Here is a 19,560-nt window from a genome sequence, read left to right as displayed (position 1 = left end):
TGCCAGCTTGACTAGAATTCAATCTGGTTTTAATATATGAATTGTACTTTTTAAAATGCCTTCCCCAGAATAAGTACTTCCCTGTAATGAAGGGGCTGGAAGTCAAACATTTTAATATGAAATGCCACGTTTAAAAAAATATAAATGAATACTTAAAGCTATTGTCAGCTTCCTTTAATAAACATAGGGAATGAAGCATGGCCCAGTTAGGTTAAAAGTTAGGATCATTCAGTAATTTATTAAAGGGAGAAGTGGGATTATGCACTGCTGACTCTGCATCCTGATTAAATACGGTCCCTATGTCTTCAGGGCAATCTTATAGCTTACAATGGGCTACAGTTTTGTGTTTTCTTTTGCATATGTATACTGTGTGTGTGTGTGTGTGTGTGTGTGAGAGAGAGAGAGAGAGAGAGAGAGAGAGAGAGAGAGAGAGAGAGAGAAAGAGAGAGAGAGAGAGAGAGAGAGAGAGAGAGAGAGAGAGAGACCAGGTACTTACATGCCACAGGTCATGTTTGGACATCAGTAAACAGCTTTGCTCCAGGGTCCGTCCTTACCTTCTACCTGGTTTTAGGCAGGTTCTATATGACCTACTGCACACAGCAGGCATACTGACCTGTGAACTTCCAGGGAAGCTCCATCTCCCATCTCCTCCACTCACCTCTGTGCACATGCTAGAACTGCGGATGCAGTCTCCATGTGCTTTAACGTGAGGTCTGGGATATAAGACTCAGGCATTCGTGCCTGTGTGTTAAATGCTTTGCCCTCTGAGCTCCCAACTATGTTCATAATTCTAAAGACAAGTCTTGTCTGAGAGAAAAAACGTAAGTGTTGCTTAACGTACAGATGCCGTGATGTCCCAGACACCATTTTAAGTGATTTATAGATCGTTTTAGCTTTCTGTCACTGTAAGCAAAACTCCAACTGAATCTACTTACTTTATGGTCTTAGCTCCAGTCCACTGGGTCTGTGTTGGGGCGGTAGATCACAGCAAACACAACTGTTCACCACAGGAACATTTAATCATTCAGTAGATGATGATTTTACACTTGATCTGGGAAGCATGAAAGACCAGGAGTTTTGTCCCCTGATACTGTGAAGCAACACTGCCCAAGCATGCAGAGACTGACTCTCTCCCATCCCATGCCCACCAGGCCTCCTAGACAGGGACCTACAAGGATCTCAGGACACTACTATTCCCTCCACGTAAGCCAGGACACTTTTATTACTTAACAAGATATGAATAGAAAAAGATATATATATTGACTGGTAAAACCCCATCCAAAAATTCTCAGACAATCCACACATTACCCCACTCTCTGCCATCCACGATGACTGGTGGCCAGCCGCAGTACATCAGTTCCACTACTGAGCATCTGCCAACACCAGACACATTTTCAGATCGTGAATGTCTCCTAAATGATTCATCTGCCTGAGTTCAGGTGTATCAATGAGAAAACCTGTCTGCTTTTGATCTGCATTAGCAAAAGAAGGGGTCCACACCACTAATTATGCCTTGCTGGATGTTTTAATACATTTTCAGTCATCCACACAGTACTCTTGGAGGGCTCACATTTTAGTACTTACTGGTGACCAACAGAGAACCCTTAAACTTGTTGCTTATAGCTTGTATAAATATTACAATTGAAGTAAATTTCTTTAAAAGTGATTCTGAATTTATAGTTGTCATATAGAGTTAAGCCATTAAATACTTAAATATAATGTATTTTCTATGATATATATTTAGTACAGATACATATTTGTTTATATATTACAGAATATACTCATATAGTTATATATCACAGAAATACATTTACATATGTATACTTGTGTATATCATAGAATATATCTATGTAATGATTGTACATCATATACATACACATACACATGTACATAATGTCTATGTATGCTGTATATGTGTGCATCTTGCAGAAACCTAGCTGCATACTTTAACATTGTTCATGTGAAAAGGAATAATAAGTAAAACTTAGCTCTCTCATTCCTTTGTGCAAAAGCAACGATATCTATAAAGTATTTAAGGTGCTGGAGAGATGGCTCAGCTATTAAAAGCACTAACTGCTCAGCCAGGTAGGTACATGGGTTCAAGTCCCAGCACCCACACAGAGGCTTTCAACTTTCTGTAACACAAGTTCCAAGAGACCCAGCACCCTCTTGTGGCCTCTGAGGGCACTGCATACCACACACCTGGTATGCATGTTTACACACATATAAGCAAAGCTCTCATACACATGAAGTAATGTGACTAAATTTTTTTTTTTTGATCAAGAATTGTAGGACTTAAATGAAATGAACTACGAAGAAACTACTACAGTGCGCTGCACAAAGTATACATTGGCTGTTTCCATTGTTGCATAAACTTTCCTTTCATTTCGGATATGGGAGAGGATGTGGGAGAGGATATGGGAGCGGGTGCCCTCTAGTTCACAGCAGGGGCTGTGGTGATCTCCCTTGTAGAAAGGGAAGTGCGGGTGAACAGCCTCTCCACTGTACCTCGGGCTCCAGTGTGACATCTGTCCTAAAGGAGTGTCAGCTCAGGCAGGTAAGCTTTGGAGCTCCATACAAGTTGGTCAGAAACACAGAGCATTTTCAGGCATCAGTCTGAACTGTCCTCTGTGTCATTGTTTCCTGCAGGGGTTGGCTTCAGGCTGCAGCGTTTCCTCTGCAGGCTTTTGGCTCCTCCCTCCTGAGGCAGCAAGGCCAGCTTTCTTGGACCTGCCTTTGATGCTGCAGATTCTTTGGGTCGCTCATGTCCCTGGGAGCCAAGTCCCTGTCATCTAGAAAGGACTCTTACACAAAAGGGATCTGAGGGCAACTTCCACTGCTGGCAGATTAGAGAACTGAACTTAAATTGCTTTCCAAACTTTTATTTATATTCTATACAGTATTCCTTCAGTGGATTAGAGACTTTTGGTACCCTGTCCAAAAGGAGCTGGTGTAGACCAAGTTATTACTATGAATAAGTATAAAAGTTTCAGAGAGACACCATCTCTGGCTTATGCTGAGGCGTGGTTTTATGTGTGCTTGAACACATTTCCAAGATCCTGTGTCTAAGGGCAGGACTAACAAACTGATTCCACTGTCTTTGTGCTTCTGTGAGCCACATGAGCCCCGACTCTCTCTAAACAGTGTTACTGTGTCGTCTGGATTTTGAGATTTTCGTCTCTCAGAGTGAGTCAGTAGCTCACCTCTTCCTTCCTGCCGCTGAGTGATGTTGTTCTTAGACACCTTGGTTATGTCACAATAAACAAGACAAGCACTGGGCATGAAGCGGGTCGTGGAAACTAAGACCTTTATCGATCTGAAAGCCATGAGTTAGTGATCTCAGCTGAAAGGGCCAGAGCATAGTACTCCAGTCACTAAGCTGGGGCTGTAGATCAGTTGAAGGAAGCTTGTCTAGAGAGTTTCAGGCCCTGGTTTGGTTGCCTGCCCTGGAAATACTGGGCTCTGTGGAGCTTGCCCATCTCTGGCCACATAGGGGCCAGGGGCATCAGAAGTTCCAGATCATGCTAAGCTATGTAGCGAATTCAGGACAACCTTTGGTTCCATGAGATCCTGCCTCAAAGACAATCAAAACCACCCCCACAACATCCTTGAAAACAAAACAGGTAAATCCTGAGTTATTAAAAACGATGAAGCTAATTAATTAGCATAGAAAGGTTTAGACATCTGACATCTTTGCTTCCAGAGCCAACTTGGCATATTTATTTTATTTTATTTTATTTTATTTTATTTTATTTTATTTTATTTGGTTTTTTGAGACAGGGTTTCCCTGTATAGCCCTGGCTGTCTTGGAACTCACTTTGTAGACCAGGCTGACCTCGAACTCAGAAATCCGCCTGCCTCTGCCTCCCGATTGCTGGGATTAAAGGTGTGTGCCACCATGCCCGGCTAACTTGGCATATTTAAAGCAAAGGCCTTTCCCTTAGTAGACTGAAACCTCCACCCATGCATCTGGGACACATTCTAGGACAGATGTCTCAGGGACTCCATGTGTGTGCTCACCAGGAAGTATAGGTATGTGTTCCTGGATGGGACACCTAATTCTCATCATCTTAAGGGATCTCCAGGACACCAGGGCTCAGTCACCAGCCAAAGGATCATTGGATAGCATGTGACCCAACTATATTTTTTGTGTAAGTTACCTTCACATCTAGCATCTTCCATGTCTCTAAGTTAAATGCTTACTTTAATTTGTTCAGGAGTTCAAGGCTTACGTGAGAAAGGCACTGCTGTCCAGGTTACCTTGGACGGTAAAATGAGAATTTGTCTAAAAACAAACAAAAACAAAACAAAAAGTAGCCAAATGAGCGCTTGAATGAATGAATGAAGAATGAATGAATGAACAATTATTTTCCTTGCTGTATACAAAAGTACATGCCTACAGATCATGGTGTAATCTTGATGTCATCTTTTTAAATGTCCTTCTGTGGTAAGAGGTTGGGGTCTGTTTGCCCTGGAGAACTGGGTGGATCAAAGCAGCTGATCTTAAAATCAGAATGCTTTGATTAGTTTATGCCTTCACTTGATCATCCTATCAGGGGCTGGTAGGAAATGCAGGCTACAAAAATTATACAATTGTTGCGAAGGACACTGCCCATGTGTGAAGGAGGACGGGATGAATACACCGTGACTTTTGCCTTACTGGGAGCGGAGCACTGAGTCACAGGGAACAGAGGGTGAGGCCCCCTTAAGGCAGCAGCATCCAAGAAGGGGAGGAGAGCAGGAGAGATTTTGCTGTGAAGATTAAGAGGCCCTCAACAGCACAGGGCTACTTTATATAACACCTTCCTCCACCTCCACATCCGTGACATTAGCTAAAAATTTTAGAATAAGAAAAAAAGGGGGAAGGGTGCTGGGAAGATGGCTTCATATGTAAAGTGCGTGCCTTCCAAACAAGAAGAACTGAGTTCAGGTGCCCAGTGCCCTTGTAAAAAGCCAGATGTAGGTGCCACAATGCACACATAATATCAACACCTAGAAGACAGGCACAGAGGATCCCTGGGGTTTGCTGCTAGCCATTAGACCCAATCAGGGGGTTCAGGATCAGTGAAAGAGAAGATCTTGTTTCCGAACACTAACATGGAGAGCAATGAATCACAAACCTTTTACTCACCACATCACTTAATCTAGAACTCAAAGGGCGTCACCATGCATTGTTAAATTAATAGCTATATATATATATATATATATATATATATATATACATACTGCCTGCCTCCAAAATGGATGGGCAGGAAATGGAACTGATTCACAGTGGTTGATTAATGAATGGGCTGACTATTCTTGGCCTTGCTGTGTCCCATCCTTTTGTGTAAATCTGGATGTGGAATGTGTCTTCCAGCCTTCTGTCTTCACACCTGACCTTCTCTAGTGAACTAAAGAGCTGCTCGTGACAGATCTCGCCCCTTCAATAGGCAAATCGCCCACATTATCGTTCTTAGTGGTCATTATTTCTCTTCAGTGTTGGCAGGCTGCAGAGCTGTGCAGGACGATGCCCCCTTCTTACACTGAGTGAAGGGAAATCGAAGGAGCCCAGGGTTCTACTGTGTAGCTGCCACTCATGGTATCATTGGAAACATTTTGAAAAACAGCTCCCTGCTGCTGATCCCTCCAGCCCCACTCCTCCCCCTGTCTGATCCCAGAGTCCCTCTGCTGATCCCACAAGCCCTACTCCTCCACTTCTCTGATACCTTCCTGTAGTTCACTTTTTGGTGTCCCTGCTGGCTGGTTATCTGGAATATTAGTTTTAAAATATGACACGGAGGTACTCCCATTCTTTCTAACACATAACACTTTAAAATTGAGGCTCCAAATTATTCCTATAAAAAAATCGCTGATCTTTATGGCTCCCCAGGTATTTCTTATTTTAATCTGAAATTTTCAGAACGGTTCAGTTTTGTGGAAATGACGGGGACGTGCCTGCCCTTAGCAGCTTTTGTGTTCAAGGGCAAGTGAACCACGGTGCTTGCTAACTTTAATTTTCCGAGGGTTATGAGACTTTAATTTGATTCTTTATCCAGTATGCACGAAATGTTTGCTGGGATTTGCATAATACGTTTATTGTATAATCATTCCACATGGGCTACCTGCTTCTTCACATAAACGATAGCCCCCCCCCCCCCGATGTATTAATGTAGGGCTAATTTGAACTTTGTAACAAAACAGGGTTGTTTGTGTCTCCAGTGCACAAACATGAAAGCAGGGACAAGGGTGGAAGAAATTACACTTCAATAGATTACTGGGGGGGAAGCCAAGTTTTGTGGCTTCGACCATTCATTTTCAAATTTAAGCGGAAGGGTGACATGTTTGAAAACATAAGAGTATGCTCTACTTGGAAGAGAGTCCACCTATCATGCTCATCTCTGAGCATGCATTTAAAGATGACTAAATTAACTGAAGTCTTGGGTTTCAGCTGAATCTGAGAAGCTAAGGGAACTTCCATAGGCACTCAGACAGCTTCTCTGAATGCATGTGAATTCATTCAGTGCCTAGAGCCAGTGTGTTTCCTCCTTAGGTCATATTATTCTCATTTGGTTGACTGTTCAGTGGGTAAGGCCTCATTGTTATAAAATAGCAGAGGTGGGATTTGAACCAAGACTGTAGGAAGAGATCCTTTTGACCATACTAAATGATTTTCCAGCAAATGCTTTTGCCCAGGGCAGGCTGCCTTGGGAGAGATGTATGGCCTTAAGAGTCTTATAACTGTCATGGTGGAGTTTTGACAGAAGGGTTGGGAAGGGGCTGTAGGGAAACTGGGGGATAAGGGAGAGCTGGTTAGGGCAGAGGTAGCAGCTTTCTCTCCAGGCATCTCATGAGAACAGCAAGTGACTTTCTTGATGGAACGTCTTGCCCATCACCTTGGGCATCTGCACAGTTCAACGTCCAATGTATACGTCTGAGGGACCACTTTGGACACGTTACCATTTAAAGGCTAATGTAGTAGATCAGCGATGACCCACATAGCTGCGTATCCAACAATCCCCACTCCCCCACTCCCAGCAATACCAATACCATTGATTTCTAAATCATTCCTTAAAGTAGAAGGTAAGGATTCTGTAGGGGAGTGGGGAGAAGAGGGCTCTCGATCCCTGCTCACACAGCTGCTTCATTTAATGACCCAAATAATGAATCTTGTGAAAATCATTGTCTGTAACTATATGGTGTGTGTGTGTGTGTGTGTGTGTGTGTGTGTGTGTGTGTGTGCGTGTGCCTTAAACTATAGAGATCTCAAAGTGCACCTTGACCAACCTGCCCTAAGATCTTAGCATTCTATTGAAGGATCAGGGAAGAGAGAGAAATAATCTTGCTATACGAATAACCAGCTATTTAAACACCTCCCATGATGGCGAGGTGGCTCAGCGGGTAAACATGCTTGCTGGCAGGAGTTTGATTACATGAGTTTGATCCCCGGAACGGAAGGAGTGTGTAGAATCGCTCAGGCTGACCTCTGACCCTTTAAGCATATGCATGAGCAGGCTTGAGCAACAACACACTAAAATAAATTGAAAAAAATCTTGATAACATTGTCATACACATCAGTGAATAATTTTCAGTACATTTTTTTCTCGGAGGAAACATGTCTTCAACTGTTGAGGAGACTCTTATTTGGAAGTTACAGATAGGTGTGAAATCAGAGCACACCTTCTTAGTACTGTCATCCAATCAAAGCTCTCAAATTTTCTCTCCTAAGATCTTGATCATTTTCTGTAAAGCCTTGGAGATGGATCTAAGTACATTTCTGTGAGAGGAGAGGAGAGAACTGTTGCAGAATCTGCTGCCACTTTGGTTAGAATGAAAGAATAAACTTTAATTAGTCATCTATCTGTCTTTGTGTAACAGCTTCATATGTGTTGTTTTTATATTAGCTAAATCTGTGTGTGTGCGTGTGCGTGTGTGTGTGTGTCTGTGTGTGTGTTTGGGGGAGCATTACATGTTTATGTGAATATGGGCACCTATCCATGTGGAAGCCAGAGGTTGATGTTGTATCTTCATGAGTTTCTTTCTCTCTCAGTTACTGGGACAGTGTCTCTCAATGAACTGAAACTCAGTGATTTAGTCAATGAGCTCCAGGCACCTGTGTCTCTCCCCATGCCCAGGACTGGGGTTATAGAAACCACCACATCCAGCTTTGACACAAGAGCTGGGATCTCAGCTCATGCTTATACAGCAGCTGTTTTATCTGAGATGTCTCCTGGCCCTTAATATCCTAAAATAAGAGTATATAACCTGAGCTAGCAAGATAGCCCAGCCACTTAGTGGCACTGAGTAATGATCTGAATTCAATTCCTGGGACCAAGGTGAAAGTGGAAAGAGAACCAACCCCCTCAACATGCACACATAAAGAGTCAACTATAATAAAAAACAAAATTAAAACGTTGCAGGTCAACCTGGGCTCTGTAATGAAACTCGGGCTCATAAAGCAATGCACACACAAACAATAACCACCATGGAGCTGGAGAGAAGCTTTGGAAACACAAGGAACTCAGTTACCATCTATGTGCTCTATTACAAAATCCCTTACCAGAAACCTTGGCATTGTGAGGGAGGGAGCACAAGAGCATTTCTGGAGCTTGCTGTTTACCAACCTTGGGGTCAGGTTCCACAAGAGGGCCTTGTTCAAAGAGAATTATAACAATAGCGGTAGATCAGGAGGCCCAGCATCTTCCTCTAACAAGAATGAAATTATTTACATAGCCACACATACATGCATACATATACCACATTCACATGGCCACACATACATGTGTACATGTATAAAACAAAAAGAAAATAGCTAGAGAAGCATATATAAGGCTTCTTCTTATAATATTCCCAGTTATGGGCTTTGCTTTCTCTTCCTGCATGCATGGTGGATTCTGAAGATGGGTGTTGACTCTGAGCATCCCACACCAGCCATTTTGGGGATTCACTGAGTCTAAATATAGAGCACAGTATCACAGCTTGGCAGTGGTTCCCCTCCAATCAACGCTTGCTCACTAAGACCAGTACCTCTGCTCTGTGCTTGGGAGAACTCTATCGCCGCTGCCTGTTGTAAGACTGGAGCAAGGGGAGGAAGAGGGGAATGGGCAATCAGAGCTTAGATGGTAATCAGTTCTGCCTACCCAGTGGCCTGCAGTGACAGTGTTCTTATAGCTTGCTCCCATCATAGCTACAAACTCAGTAGGATGTTTTGTGAGTACCCCAGGCCCGTTCCTGCAGCCATCATTCTAACATTACCTTCTCTCTATACCAATGGAAGAGACATGTTGCTCAGATAATTCACAGACATCTATGAATGCAGCCTTTCAGCAAAGAGAGGCTTTCTGGAGGTTGGCCTGAAATTTATATCTACATTGACTGCTTGTTAAATCTCTGCCATGCAATAAAGTAATAATTGCCCCAGAAGAAGGCTAGGTAAACTGTGTGGACACTGAGTCTCAATAACACTTGGGCATTTCACCCGTCTCCTCAATAATGATCTTGATCCTAGTTTTGACTCTCAGTCAGCAGCAGTAATGTCTCCTATTTAAGAAAAGTCAACTGTACATGGTGATTTGGTAGACCCATCTGAACTCGGGTATAGCTCGGTATGATTTCTCAGGCACTATAAACAGAGAGAATGTCCGATTTTCAAGTGGTACTTGAAAGCAAGTTCCTTCACTTGTTGAGTTTGTCTGTCTTGTAACTGTTTTATTCAACCAGACTAAAAATCTTATGTCTTTTACCTAGCCTTTACTTTTTGTTTTTTGTTTGTTTTGTGCACAAATTGTAGTCTGTTCACCTCACCTGGAAACAGAGGTTTGCTTGTCCTTTCCAGGTATTACAGCAGTACTTCTGTATACCTACCTCCTGATCTAACTCACATGTGCACATAAAATGGGATGCAGACACGCACAAACACATGCACACAAACACACACACATATACACAGAGATACATACAAACATATACACACAAACACACACATACACACACAAACACATACAAACATGCACAGAAACACACACATACAAACACACATATACATACACACATAAATACACACACACATACAAACACACACATACAGACACACACAAACAGATACACACATACAAACACACACACATACAAACACACATACACACATACACACATACACACCCCATGTGTGTATCAACCGTTGAATATGTAAAGAGACTTTAATGAAACTCCAAACCCATCTTTGCACAATGGGTTTTGAAGGATAAAGGTCCCTGGAATATGTCACCTCTGACTGCAGGAGACAGACAAAGGGCCCTCGGGTGATACTGTAGAGTTAAGTTGTAATTAATATAGATTATTTCTCTAGAAGGTCATCCCACTGGTAGTGCCATGTAATAACAAAACCTTAAGTAAGCGCAGAAGGTACAAAGCATTTCAGGGAAGCATTGATTAAGCCTGTGGATGGAAGACCGAATTCTCAGAATGACCTAATTATCCCACAGTTCCTTTCCTCCCATGGCGCCACTTCCGCCTAATTGCCAAGCTGCAGGCCTGGTCTCCTCTGACCAGGAAGAAAAACAAGCTCTGGCTGGTGGGGGGTGGGGGTAGGAGGGAACAGTGACATTCAGATCTAATTGGCTTGAACCTGTGGCCAAATTAGATGACATAAGAAGGAGGTGGGTGCGCAGCCACCAAGTTGAGTTTGTCCTGGCTAGCCTTTCCTGGGGTGCTGCAGGGTAGAAAGCACCATGAGCTGGGTGGGGCTGCTCTGCTGCCTTTCTCCTGCCAGCTGCAGGGGCAGAGGTGGCCGTGACCAGACTTAATTATTTGTCGGGAAGGAGAGCAAATTGAAACCAAATTAAAGTGATTTTTATCCCTCACTCAACGCATCGCTGTTTCTTATTAGAGCCAGCCTTGTATGTCATTTTGTTTTCTCCCGGCCGTGATGTAGCTCTTACCCTCGTAAACCTCCAAGACGCCACGTTTTCTTCCAGAATGGAAATATCTTTCACGGTTTCTTGAGACATTTTGACCTCTGGTCCCTCACTTAGACCAGTAAAAGTATACATGAATATCCCACAACTGGAGAGTGTTTACTCGCTCTTTATTCTAAGTCTGTATGCAGAATCTTTTGCTTCTTGTTGGCTTGGAGCCACCCCCACAAGTGTGGGGTCCCTCATTGTCCCCAGAATTCAGTCAAAAATTTCCCGAGAGAAAGCTCAGGGTGCCTTGTGGAAATTGGCTAAGTATGTATAGGAGCACAGCCTCCTGAAGAGCCAGACCTAGATTCTCTAATATACTGTGTGGAGAATGGGACTTGAAGTACAAGGAGGAATCTGATGTGTGGGGCAAAAACATCTCCTGTACTAGCTTTGTCAGCTAGCCTATTTCAGCCTATCTGCAGGTGGCAAAGGCTGCCATTTACAGCTACTTAAGATGTTACATGGTCCTCCTCCTCCTCCTCCTCCTCCTCCTCCTCCTCCTCCTCCTCCTGGGAGGTGGAAGTCCCACCTTCTTCCTTTCATCCAGTAACTGACTTCTGCCTTCTTTATTGACACTATCAAGAACCAACCCTCTACCTGCTGAAGGAAGAAATGAATTCAGGGCTATGATGTGGGAAAGGAAGCAAGTCATTGGGGTGGCCTTGTGGGTTTATAAACCAGCCCCCTTCCTACCTGCTCTCTGCCTGACTGTCGATACTGTGACCAGTTTTCTCCTGTTCTTGCTGCCATGCCTCCCCGCTATGACAGAACTAAGAGCCGGGATAAGCCATTCCCTTTCAGTTGCTTGTGTGGGGCACTTGGTCACAGCACTGACTGAGATACGTAACACACACACAGCCAGGGCGCTTCTTCCTTCCAGTGACTGTGGGTTCTGGGGCAGCATGTCTATGTCTGTGCAGAGGTGCCTGGGCCTGCGCCTTCTTGGATAGGATGTTTTATGAATTGTCTACTTGTTTTCACAAAGCTTGGATCTCTTCTCAGCTTGGTCTCCCCTACTTTCCTACTTCTTGCTCAAAACTACAAAGAAGTCTATAGCGTGCCCTAGTAGTTGGCCAAAAAATACTTCTGAATCGCTGAAATGAGTTTTAGTCATTTCCTTTGAATTCACACAATAAGGACACACACACACACACACACACACACACACACACACTCATCTTATAAAGAAAATGAAAACTCAGTTAACCCAATTGAAGGATGAGAGATGACTCCATTAGTTTAAGTGTTTGCAGTACACTAATGAGGCTCTAGGCTCAAACCCAGCACCCATATGAAACATTAGACATAATGATAGACATTTGTAATTGTAATGCTAGAAGATGGAGACAGGCAAATCCCTGGGGCTTACTGGCCACCCAGTCTTGCCTACACAGTAAGTTCCATATGCATTAGACACCATGTCTCAATAAACAAGGTAGACGGGTTCTACCTCAGCACCTAAGTTCTAGGAATGACACCTAAGGTTGAGCATTGGGTTCCTCACACATGTGCACATTGGGAATACATATGTCACACACATACATGTGAATTCATATGTCACATACATGCACATGTAAACACGTATGTACACACATGCACACAACCCTCCAGCATTGACTTCCTATCTTCTATCTAATTTTGTCTCTCAATACTCCCCATTAGCCAAGCTTTTATAAAGTCTATCTACACCTCCTCCTTCCCTCTCCCTCCCCTACTTCTTCCTCATAGAGGGCAGGCTTCAGACTTTACCACGTCACAGACATCTGTACTCTTAAGGACCCTGGGCATTTTCATACACTTCCATGTATGCTCTTTGTCACTTGCCATGTCTCTTTCCCTCTTGAGAGCCTTCCTTGCCTGGTTATGAGAGGACACATTCCTGTTTGTGTCTGTCACCCTCTCTGGTTCTCCTTTGGTCTTTCTTTCCTCCAAATTTGCCTCTGAGACCTAATGGCTGAAGTTGTTCAAGTCAAAATCTAAACCTTTACCCACTCTAGATCATTTTTTCTCTTTTTTTGTAACTAGCATTTTTAAGTTGTTCCCCACTTAATATGTATTTGTAATCTTAGCTTATTTTCTAGCCTGGTGTCGGTTTTGTTTCCTGTTGCTGTGTAAGTACTTGACAAGGCCAACTTAGGAGAGAGAAGGAGTTTGTGTCAGCTTATCTTAGCAGGGAGGTAACCGTAGAATCATGATGTGGCTGGTCATGCTATATCCACGACCCAGAACAGACAGCAGTAAGTCATTCATGTTTGTGCCCAACTCTTTTTTTTTTTCCACCCAGAGACAGTTCAGAGCGAATGGAGCTGCCCATAGTGAATCAGATCTTCCCAAATCACTTAACATAATCAGGGCAATCTCTGAACAGACATTCCCATAAGCAACTTGATCTTTACAACCCCTCATGAAGAATCTCTTCCAGGTGATTCCGTATTGTGGCAGGAGGATATTCAAAGCCAACTATCACAATATCCAACTGCAAATGACTGCATAGGTTCTCACAGGTGTTTTGACTGACCGTGTCTTCATCGTCTCTCACTCCTGGTGAGTCCTCCTCCAGTCTCTTCAATTCAGTAAACCACGGCTCCCTCACCCAGATGCTTATGGTAAAGGAAAATATAATCCGACCAAGCGACAATCCTTGCTGTCCACTCCTGACTTACTCCCAGACTGATCAGCCAATCACCACACCCTGTTTGCCTTCCTCCACTTCCTCCATCTCAGTCAGGGGAGTGACCTTGTTCTGGGACTATGGCTGCCTTTGTTCTGGGTTGCAGCCATAGTCCTTGCTTCATCTCAACGGCCAACCTTCTCCATCACCATCCGTCTCTGGTTAGAAAGAGAACTTCTCAGTGGCTTCCCAGTGCTGAGCAATCCACACATGCACTGCCTGTGTTCTCGGCTCTCCTTTATTTCAAGGAAGGCGTGACAGGACAGTAAAGAGCTGCAGATTCCTCAGTATGGCCATTCTGTCACATCTCTCTCTAATGCTAATAAGCTGAATGTGAGTGGGAACTGAGGTTGTCGTTTTCCACCCATTATGTATTGTGCTGAGTCAAGTGCCCAAAGACGAGCCTCACTATTAGAAGGCAGAATGAGCTCTAGATGAGTGAAGGACGGCTTTAACTCCACACCTCCTGTGAGGTAATGTCATGCAAGCCCAGGTACTCCAGGAAGCAACATGCAAAGAGAATGAGCTAGGGTGAGCCTTTCCTGGAATTGTGGCAACTTGTTTTCTAACTTCAAAATCCATGAAAATCTTTAGTCCCTTCTCTGAGGGGCATCAGAGGCTCAGGCTTCAGGTGGGAATAGAAACGGTTCTTCGTATGGCTTGGATAATTTCTATGCAGACGTGGGTTCCAATCATGGCCCTGCCATTTAGGAGCTTTGATGTTTTGGGCGAGATGTGTAAATCCACCTGTGCCTTGGCTTCCGCGTACATGGGGTCAGTATTATAGAACACAATGATGCTTTCATTAAATATTAGCATCTTAAACCCTCAGAACATACCTGACCTGTGGGGAACGATGTCTTACTTTTGAGTTGTTGTGCCTTTGCCTCTAACTCTGGTTCTTGACTTTTCTTTCTCCTTCTACTTTTCTTGCCCATCTTATTGCCTGGAGAGAAGAATTACCAGCCTTTACAGAACACACTTCCTTATGTATGAGAAGCACAAACGTGACGGCCTCCCTGGCGCCAGTTTGTGAGAGTGTTTTGCTGGTATGCTGTTGTGTAGCAAGCTCATTCTGGGATAACATGCTGGGAGGGAGAAAAAAAAGATAGGATTCAAGGAGAGAAAATTTAAAAGTTAATTAAAAGAAACAACTTGGTAATTGAATTCTCAAACACTCTCATTTGGAGGAGGATGATAGCACACAAATGGTGAAATGTTGTGTGTGCCTCAGTGTCAGGCCTGGAAGTCCCAAATAAGGCCAAAATACAAAATACCTGTCTTCATGGATGAGATGTGTTGATACATCCCTAGGCTTTTAAGGAACACACACATACATACACACGTGTCACACACACACATACACACGTGTCTCACACACACACATACACACGTGTCACACACACACACACATGTGTACGTGTGTGTATGTGTATATATATGTATATGTATATATATATATATATATATATATATATATATATATGTGTGTGTGTGTGTGTGTGTGTGTGTGCGTATGTGTATTTGTGTATGTGTGTGTATATATATGTATATTTGTATGTGTCATATATAAAAAGACATTATATACAATGCATATCTTACATGATATTTATAATGTGCATATGAATATGTGCTAGTATCTTTGTTGATATATTAAAATTCCTTGATGAAAATTACCTGTCAGGAGAAAGTGCTTCTTTTGGTCTTTATGGTCAAAGGGGTAGAGTCTGTCCTGGTAGAGAAGGCCTGGCATCAGGCATGGAAGGCATGGTAGGAAGAGCAGGAAGCTGACTGATCACATATCACCTTCATACAGGAAGCTGAGATCGAACAGCAAGTAGGGACAGGCTACAAATCCAACTCTACCTCCCAGTGATGTACTTCCTCCAGCAAGGTGCCACATCACAGTGGTTCTGCAACTATCTCAAACAGCACCACCTTCTGGTGGCCAAGTGTAAAAACACATTAGCCTATGGGGGACATTCACATTCAAACCCGCAATACACTACGCACCTACACACCTACAACTGCTTTTGTCTTTTTTTTTTTCTTTTTTTTCCCAAGACATAATCTCAAATACCTCAGGCTAGCACTAAACTCAATACATATCCAAAGCTGACCTTGAACTCCGGATTCTCTTGCCTCTACATCAGTAATACTAGAATCACAGGTGTGCACTCTCCATGGTTGAGTCTTATTAATTGTTTTTGGTTTTGTTTGTTTGTTTCCATGACCTTTTGTATGTGCTCACTTATACACACACAGACTCATGTATTTATGCCCCCATGAGCAAGATAGTCTATTCAGTGTTTGTTTTTAGAGACTTAAATAGGTATAAATCAAAGTATTTTTTTCAAAATATTAAAAATCAACTATTTGAGCTGCTATTGAGAGAAACAAACTCCTATACTTAATTTAGAAGCATGGACTTAGTGGTCAGGTAGGAGTAGTTTCAGACTCCTACTCTAACCCACAACCTTTATTTATTTGTTCAACCAAGATGTATCTTTTGGCTGCCTGCTACAGGACAAGCACTATTGCAGCCTCCAACAATAACCTTAGTGTCTTGGCTTCTTTACCTGTTGCTGTGATCATTCACCCTTGGAAAAGCAGCTTGACCATGAAAGGCTTTATTCTGGCTTAGTTCCAGGCAAGACCTGAAGACGGAGGCGTCGCAGTGGTGGGAGTTTAAAGCAGCTGCTCACATCACATACACAGTCAAGAGACAGAAGGAGTGCATACATCAAGTGTTCAACTGGTTTTCTCTGTTTTACACGATCCAGGATCCCCTCCCAGGGAATGTCCTTACCCACCATTAAGAGGGGTTTTCCCGTGTCATTATCATAAAGAAGGCAATCCCCAACAGATGGACTCAGAGATCCATCTCCCAGGTGATTCTAGATTTAATCAAGTTGAGAGTTAAAATGGACCATCACACTCACCGGTCCTTGTGCCTTTTATGAGTATCAGGATTTTTAAAGGTCTGCAAAGTGTATTTTAGCTTCAGACATGTACGCATTTCCAGGGTCTTCTCCTCCACTCTTGCAGAAATTCTGTAACAGAAAGAACACAATGAAGCAAAGCTTTGCCTTAACTGCCAGGTTAGTGTTAAATGGGCTTTGCCTTGCACACCCAGTCTATAGAGTGCTCTGGAAAATGAATTAACCACCTCATATCTAGAGATACTGAGATAACACAAAGCACGCAGGACCACAGATCTGAGAGCCTTTGGCCCAGCCAAGTTTTGTTTGGAAGGAATGCATTCAGCGCTGACCATAAGTCTAAGGTGTGTCTGCCTGCCTGTGATGACTAATGACAGATTTTGTATTTTGGCAGGTTATGGTTTTGTAGATTTTGATAGTCCTGCAGCCGCACAGAAAGCAGTGGCGTCCTTGAAGGCAAATGGCGTGCAAGCACAGATGGCCAAGGTAAGCCTGCTCAGACAAGAGAGTCTGTGCACACGGTCTGCCTTTGTGTGTGTGTATCTGTGTGCAATCAGAGGGCCAAGGTAAGCTCGCTCAAACAAGACAGTCTGTGCACACGGTCTGCCTTTGTGTGTGCGTATCTGTGTGTGATTAGATATTAGTCCCTTGCCATGAGCAGAACCCAAATTACAGTTTACAATTTTTTTTTGTGCTCAATTGTTAAGGAAAATGAAGCCTGCGATAGACTTGGCTTGTTATCATCTCCCTGGTTTGGTGTGTCCCTGATTTGGTGTGTCGTTATAAATGAGCTTTTTGGTTGTGGTGACCCAGTGTTTAAAGGACACATGTGGTGGTCTCTGTTTTGCTTGAAAAATGAGATATGCATGTATGAGCATCTAGAACTTTCCTAGATGTCAGCAGTGTTGGAGTCAATATACATATATGTACTGGTGTCTAGAACTTTCCTGGTCAGCAGAGTTTTGGTGTACTACATAAAGTTGTCATTGATTTCATCTGTACTAAACCTTACTTATTTCTTCTATGTTTGGGGGTTGGTTCTCGGATGATGGCTTTTTCCCTGACTCATGCAGGCTTATTGCTAGTGTCCTCTGTCTCTAACGATGTATTTTCACTTTGGTGCACATACCCAGAGTTTGCCTGAAGAGCAATTTTCTTGGTATTCATCATTTTAGTAATTATTTGTGGCTACATAGTATGTGTTTTCTGGGACCTTGTATGTGAAACTATGATGAATTTTTATATCAAAGTAAATTGCCCCTGATCATTTTGTGTCATCATTACTGTAGCGGTACAACAATATGTCTCTGCAGTAAGATGATATGGACCCCTGAGAACAATGTCGTTGTCTCCATTTTAATTTGAGAGTCTAGTGAGATATTGTCATGATGATATAAACTAGGTGTGGTTGGGCACAGCTTTGATCCCAGCACTCTGGAAGCAGTGGCAGGCAGATTCTGTGAGTTTAAGGACAGCCTGCTCTATATAATAGAGTTCCAGGTTAGCCAGGGCTACACAGTGAGATCCACTCTCCAAAAAAGAAAAAAAAGAGGAAGGAGGAGGAGGAGAAGAAGAAAGAGGAAAAGTAAGATTAAACAGCTGAAATGTCTCTGATAACATTTGGATGTTGAAGACGTTGATGCTCGACCAGCAGCCATTTGGGATTGTCATAAACACTCTAAGTTTAGAACACTCTTTCTGTTAATAGTTCTGAACTTATAATCCTCAGATCTTCAAACTGTTAGATGGCACAGGCAACAGACCTTGAAATCTTGGGCATCTGTCCCCTGCTTGTGTTTCCAGTTTCCCCAGCCCTGTTGCCATAGAAATAAGCGTTGTAGTGATGGAGTGATGTGGTGCTCCAGCCATTAGTCTTCTGTTATGATTGCGCATACTCTCTAGAAAGATCTTCCAGCATCAGCCTCAGATCTCCAGAGGGTCAGCATTTGGTCCTAGCAGCTGTGGCTGCATTCTGATCGGTGTGTGAGGACCACATCTACTCACAGCCTCTTGCAAGCCAGTTTCCTCTTAGGTGACGATGGTGGTCTCATTGCCTTTCCCGTCACCTCATTATTCAAGGTAATATAAATTAGAATTCTCCCAGCTGCGTATTATGTTCTTTGTCAGGATTATGCCTGGAAGCCTTAGATTTGGTCAGGAATTAAGATTGATGAAGTTAATACTTTTAATTAATCAGGAAATTGCATGCATGTCCTGGTTTAAAGGTTATTTGGCAAGAGTCAATGACAACTGAAGTAGCAATTTCCTGTACCCAGGAAACAAGTGATCAAGCGTAGCTGTTGGTTGAGTCAGGAAATGATTATGAAAATGCTTAAGAAAGAGAAGAGGGTGAGGCTGGAGTGATGGCTCAGTGGTTAAGAGCACTTGCTGTCCTGACAGAGGACCTCTCATTTAGTTCCCAGCACCTAAATTAGGCAACTCATCACCTCAAGTAACTCCAGATTTGGGGACTTAACCCCCACTTCTGGCCCATGTGGCAACTGGACTCAAGTGAACACATATGTATGTGCATCTGTACCCCACACATGTATAGATTTCTGAAAAGTAATGATAAATCTTTAAAAACAATATATTTGTGGGGGCTGGAGAAATGGTTCTCTGGTTAAAAGTACTTGGCGTCTCTTACACAGGACCTAAGTTTGTTTCCGAGCACCCAGCTAACTTCCTGTATCTCCAGCTCCAAGGGATCCAGTGCCCTCTTCTAGCCTCCAAGAGCTCCCAAAGTCAAGTGTACATAACCACACACAGACACAGAGACTCTCTCATATACACACACACACACACACACACACACACACACACATGATTTTAAAATAAGGTAAATATTTTTTCTTTTAAGCAACAAACACAACAGAAACCCTGAATGGTAGATGAGGAGATAAAGGTCTCTGCTGTGGAGCGGGAGAGGCAAGCTAGAGAAGTAAGCAATAGAGGCAAGCCGCTCATTCATAGTGGTAGGAGAAAACATATGGAGCAGAACTGT

General features: G+C 43.1%; 1 protein-coding gene across 10 annotated transcripts in view; it reads left to right on the top strand.

The window, feature by feature from the left end:
* The window catches only part of Rbms3 (RNA binding motif, single stranded interacting protein), a 1,057,168-nt gene that overhangs the window by 653,404 nt on the left and 384,204 nt on the right, over window positions 1-19,560 (top strand). For all 10 annotated transcript variants that reach the window (NM_001172121.1, NM_178660.4, NM_001172126.1 and 7 more), the window contains one exon: window positions 16,951-17,042. In NM_001172121.1, coding sequence (NP_001165592.1) covers window positions 16,951-17,042 — 92 coding nt within the window. The remainder of the gene's footprint in view (window positions 1-16,950; window positions 17,043-19,560) is intronic.

This window comes from Mus musculus, chromosome 9, assembly GCF_000001635.26.
Source record: "Mus musculus strain C57BL/6J chromosome 9, GRCm38.p6 C57BL/6J".
Taxonomy (NCBI): Eukaryota; Metazoa; Chordata; class Mammalia; order Rodentia; family Muridae; genus Mus; species Mus musculus.
The sequence above is the reverse complement of the archived record's forward strand: the minus strand, read 5'-3'. Positions and strand labels throughout refer to the sequence as shown.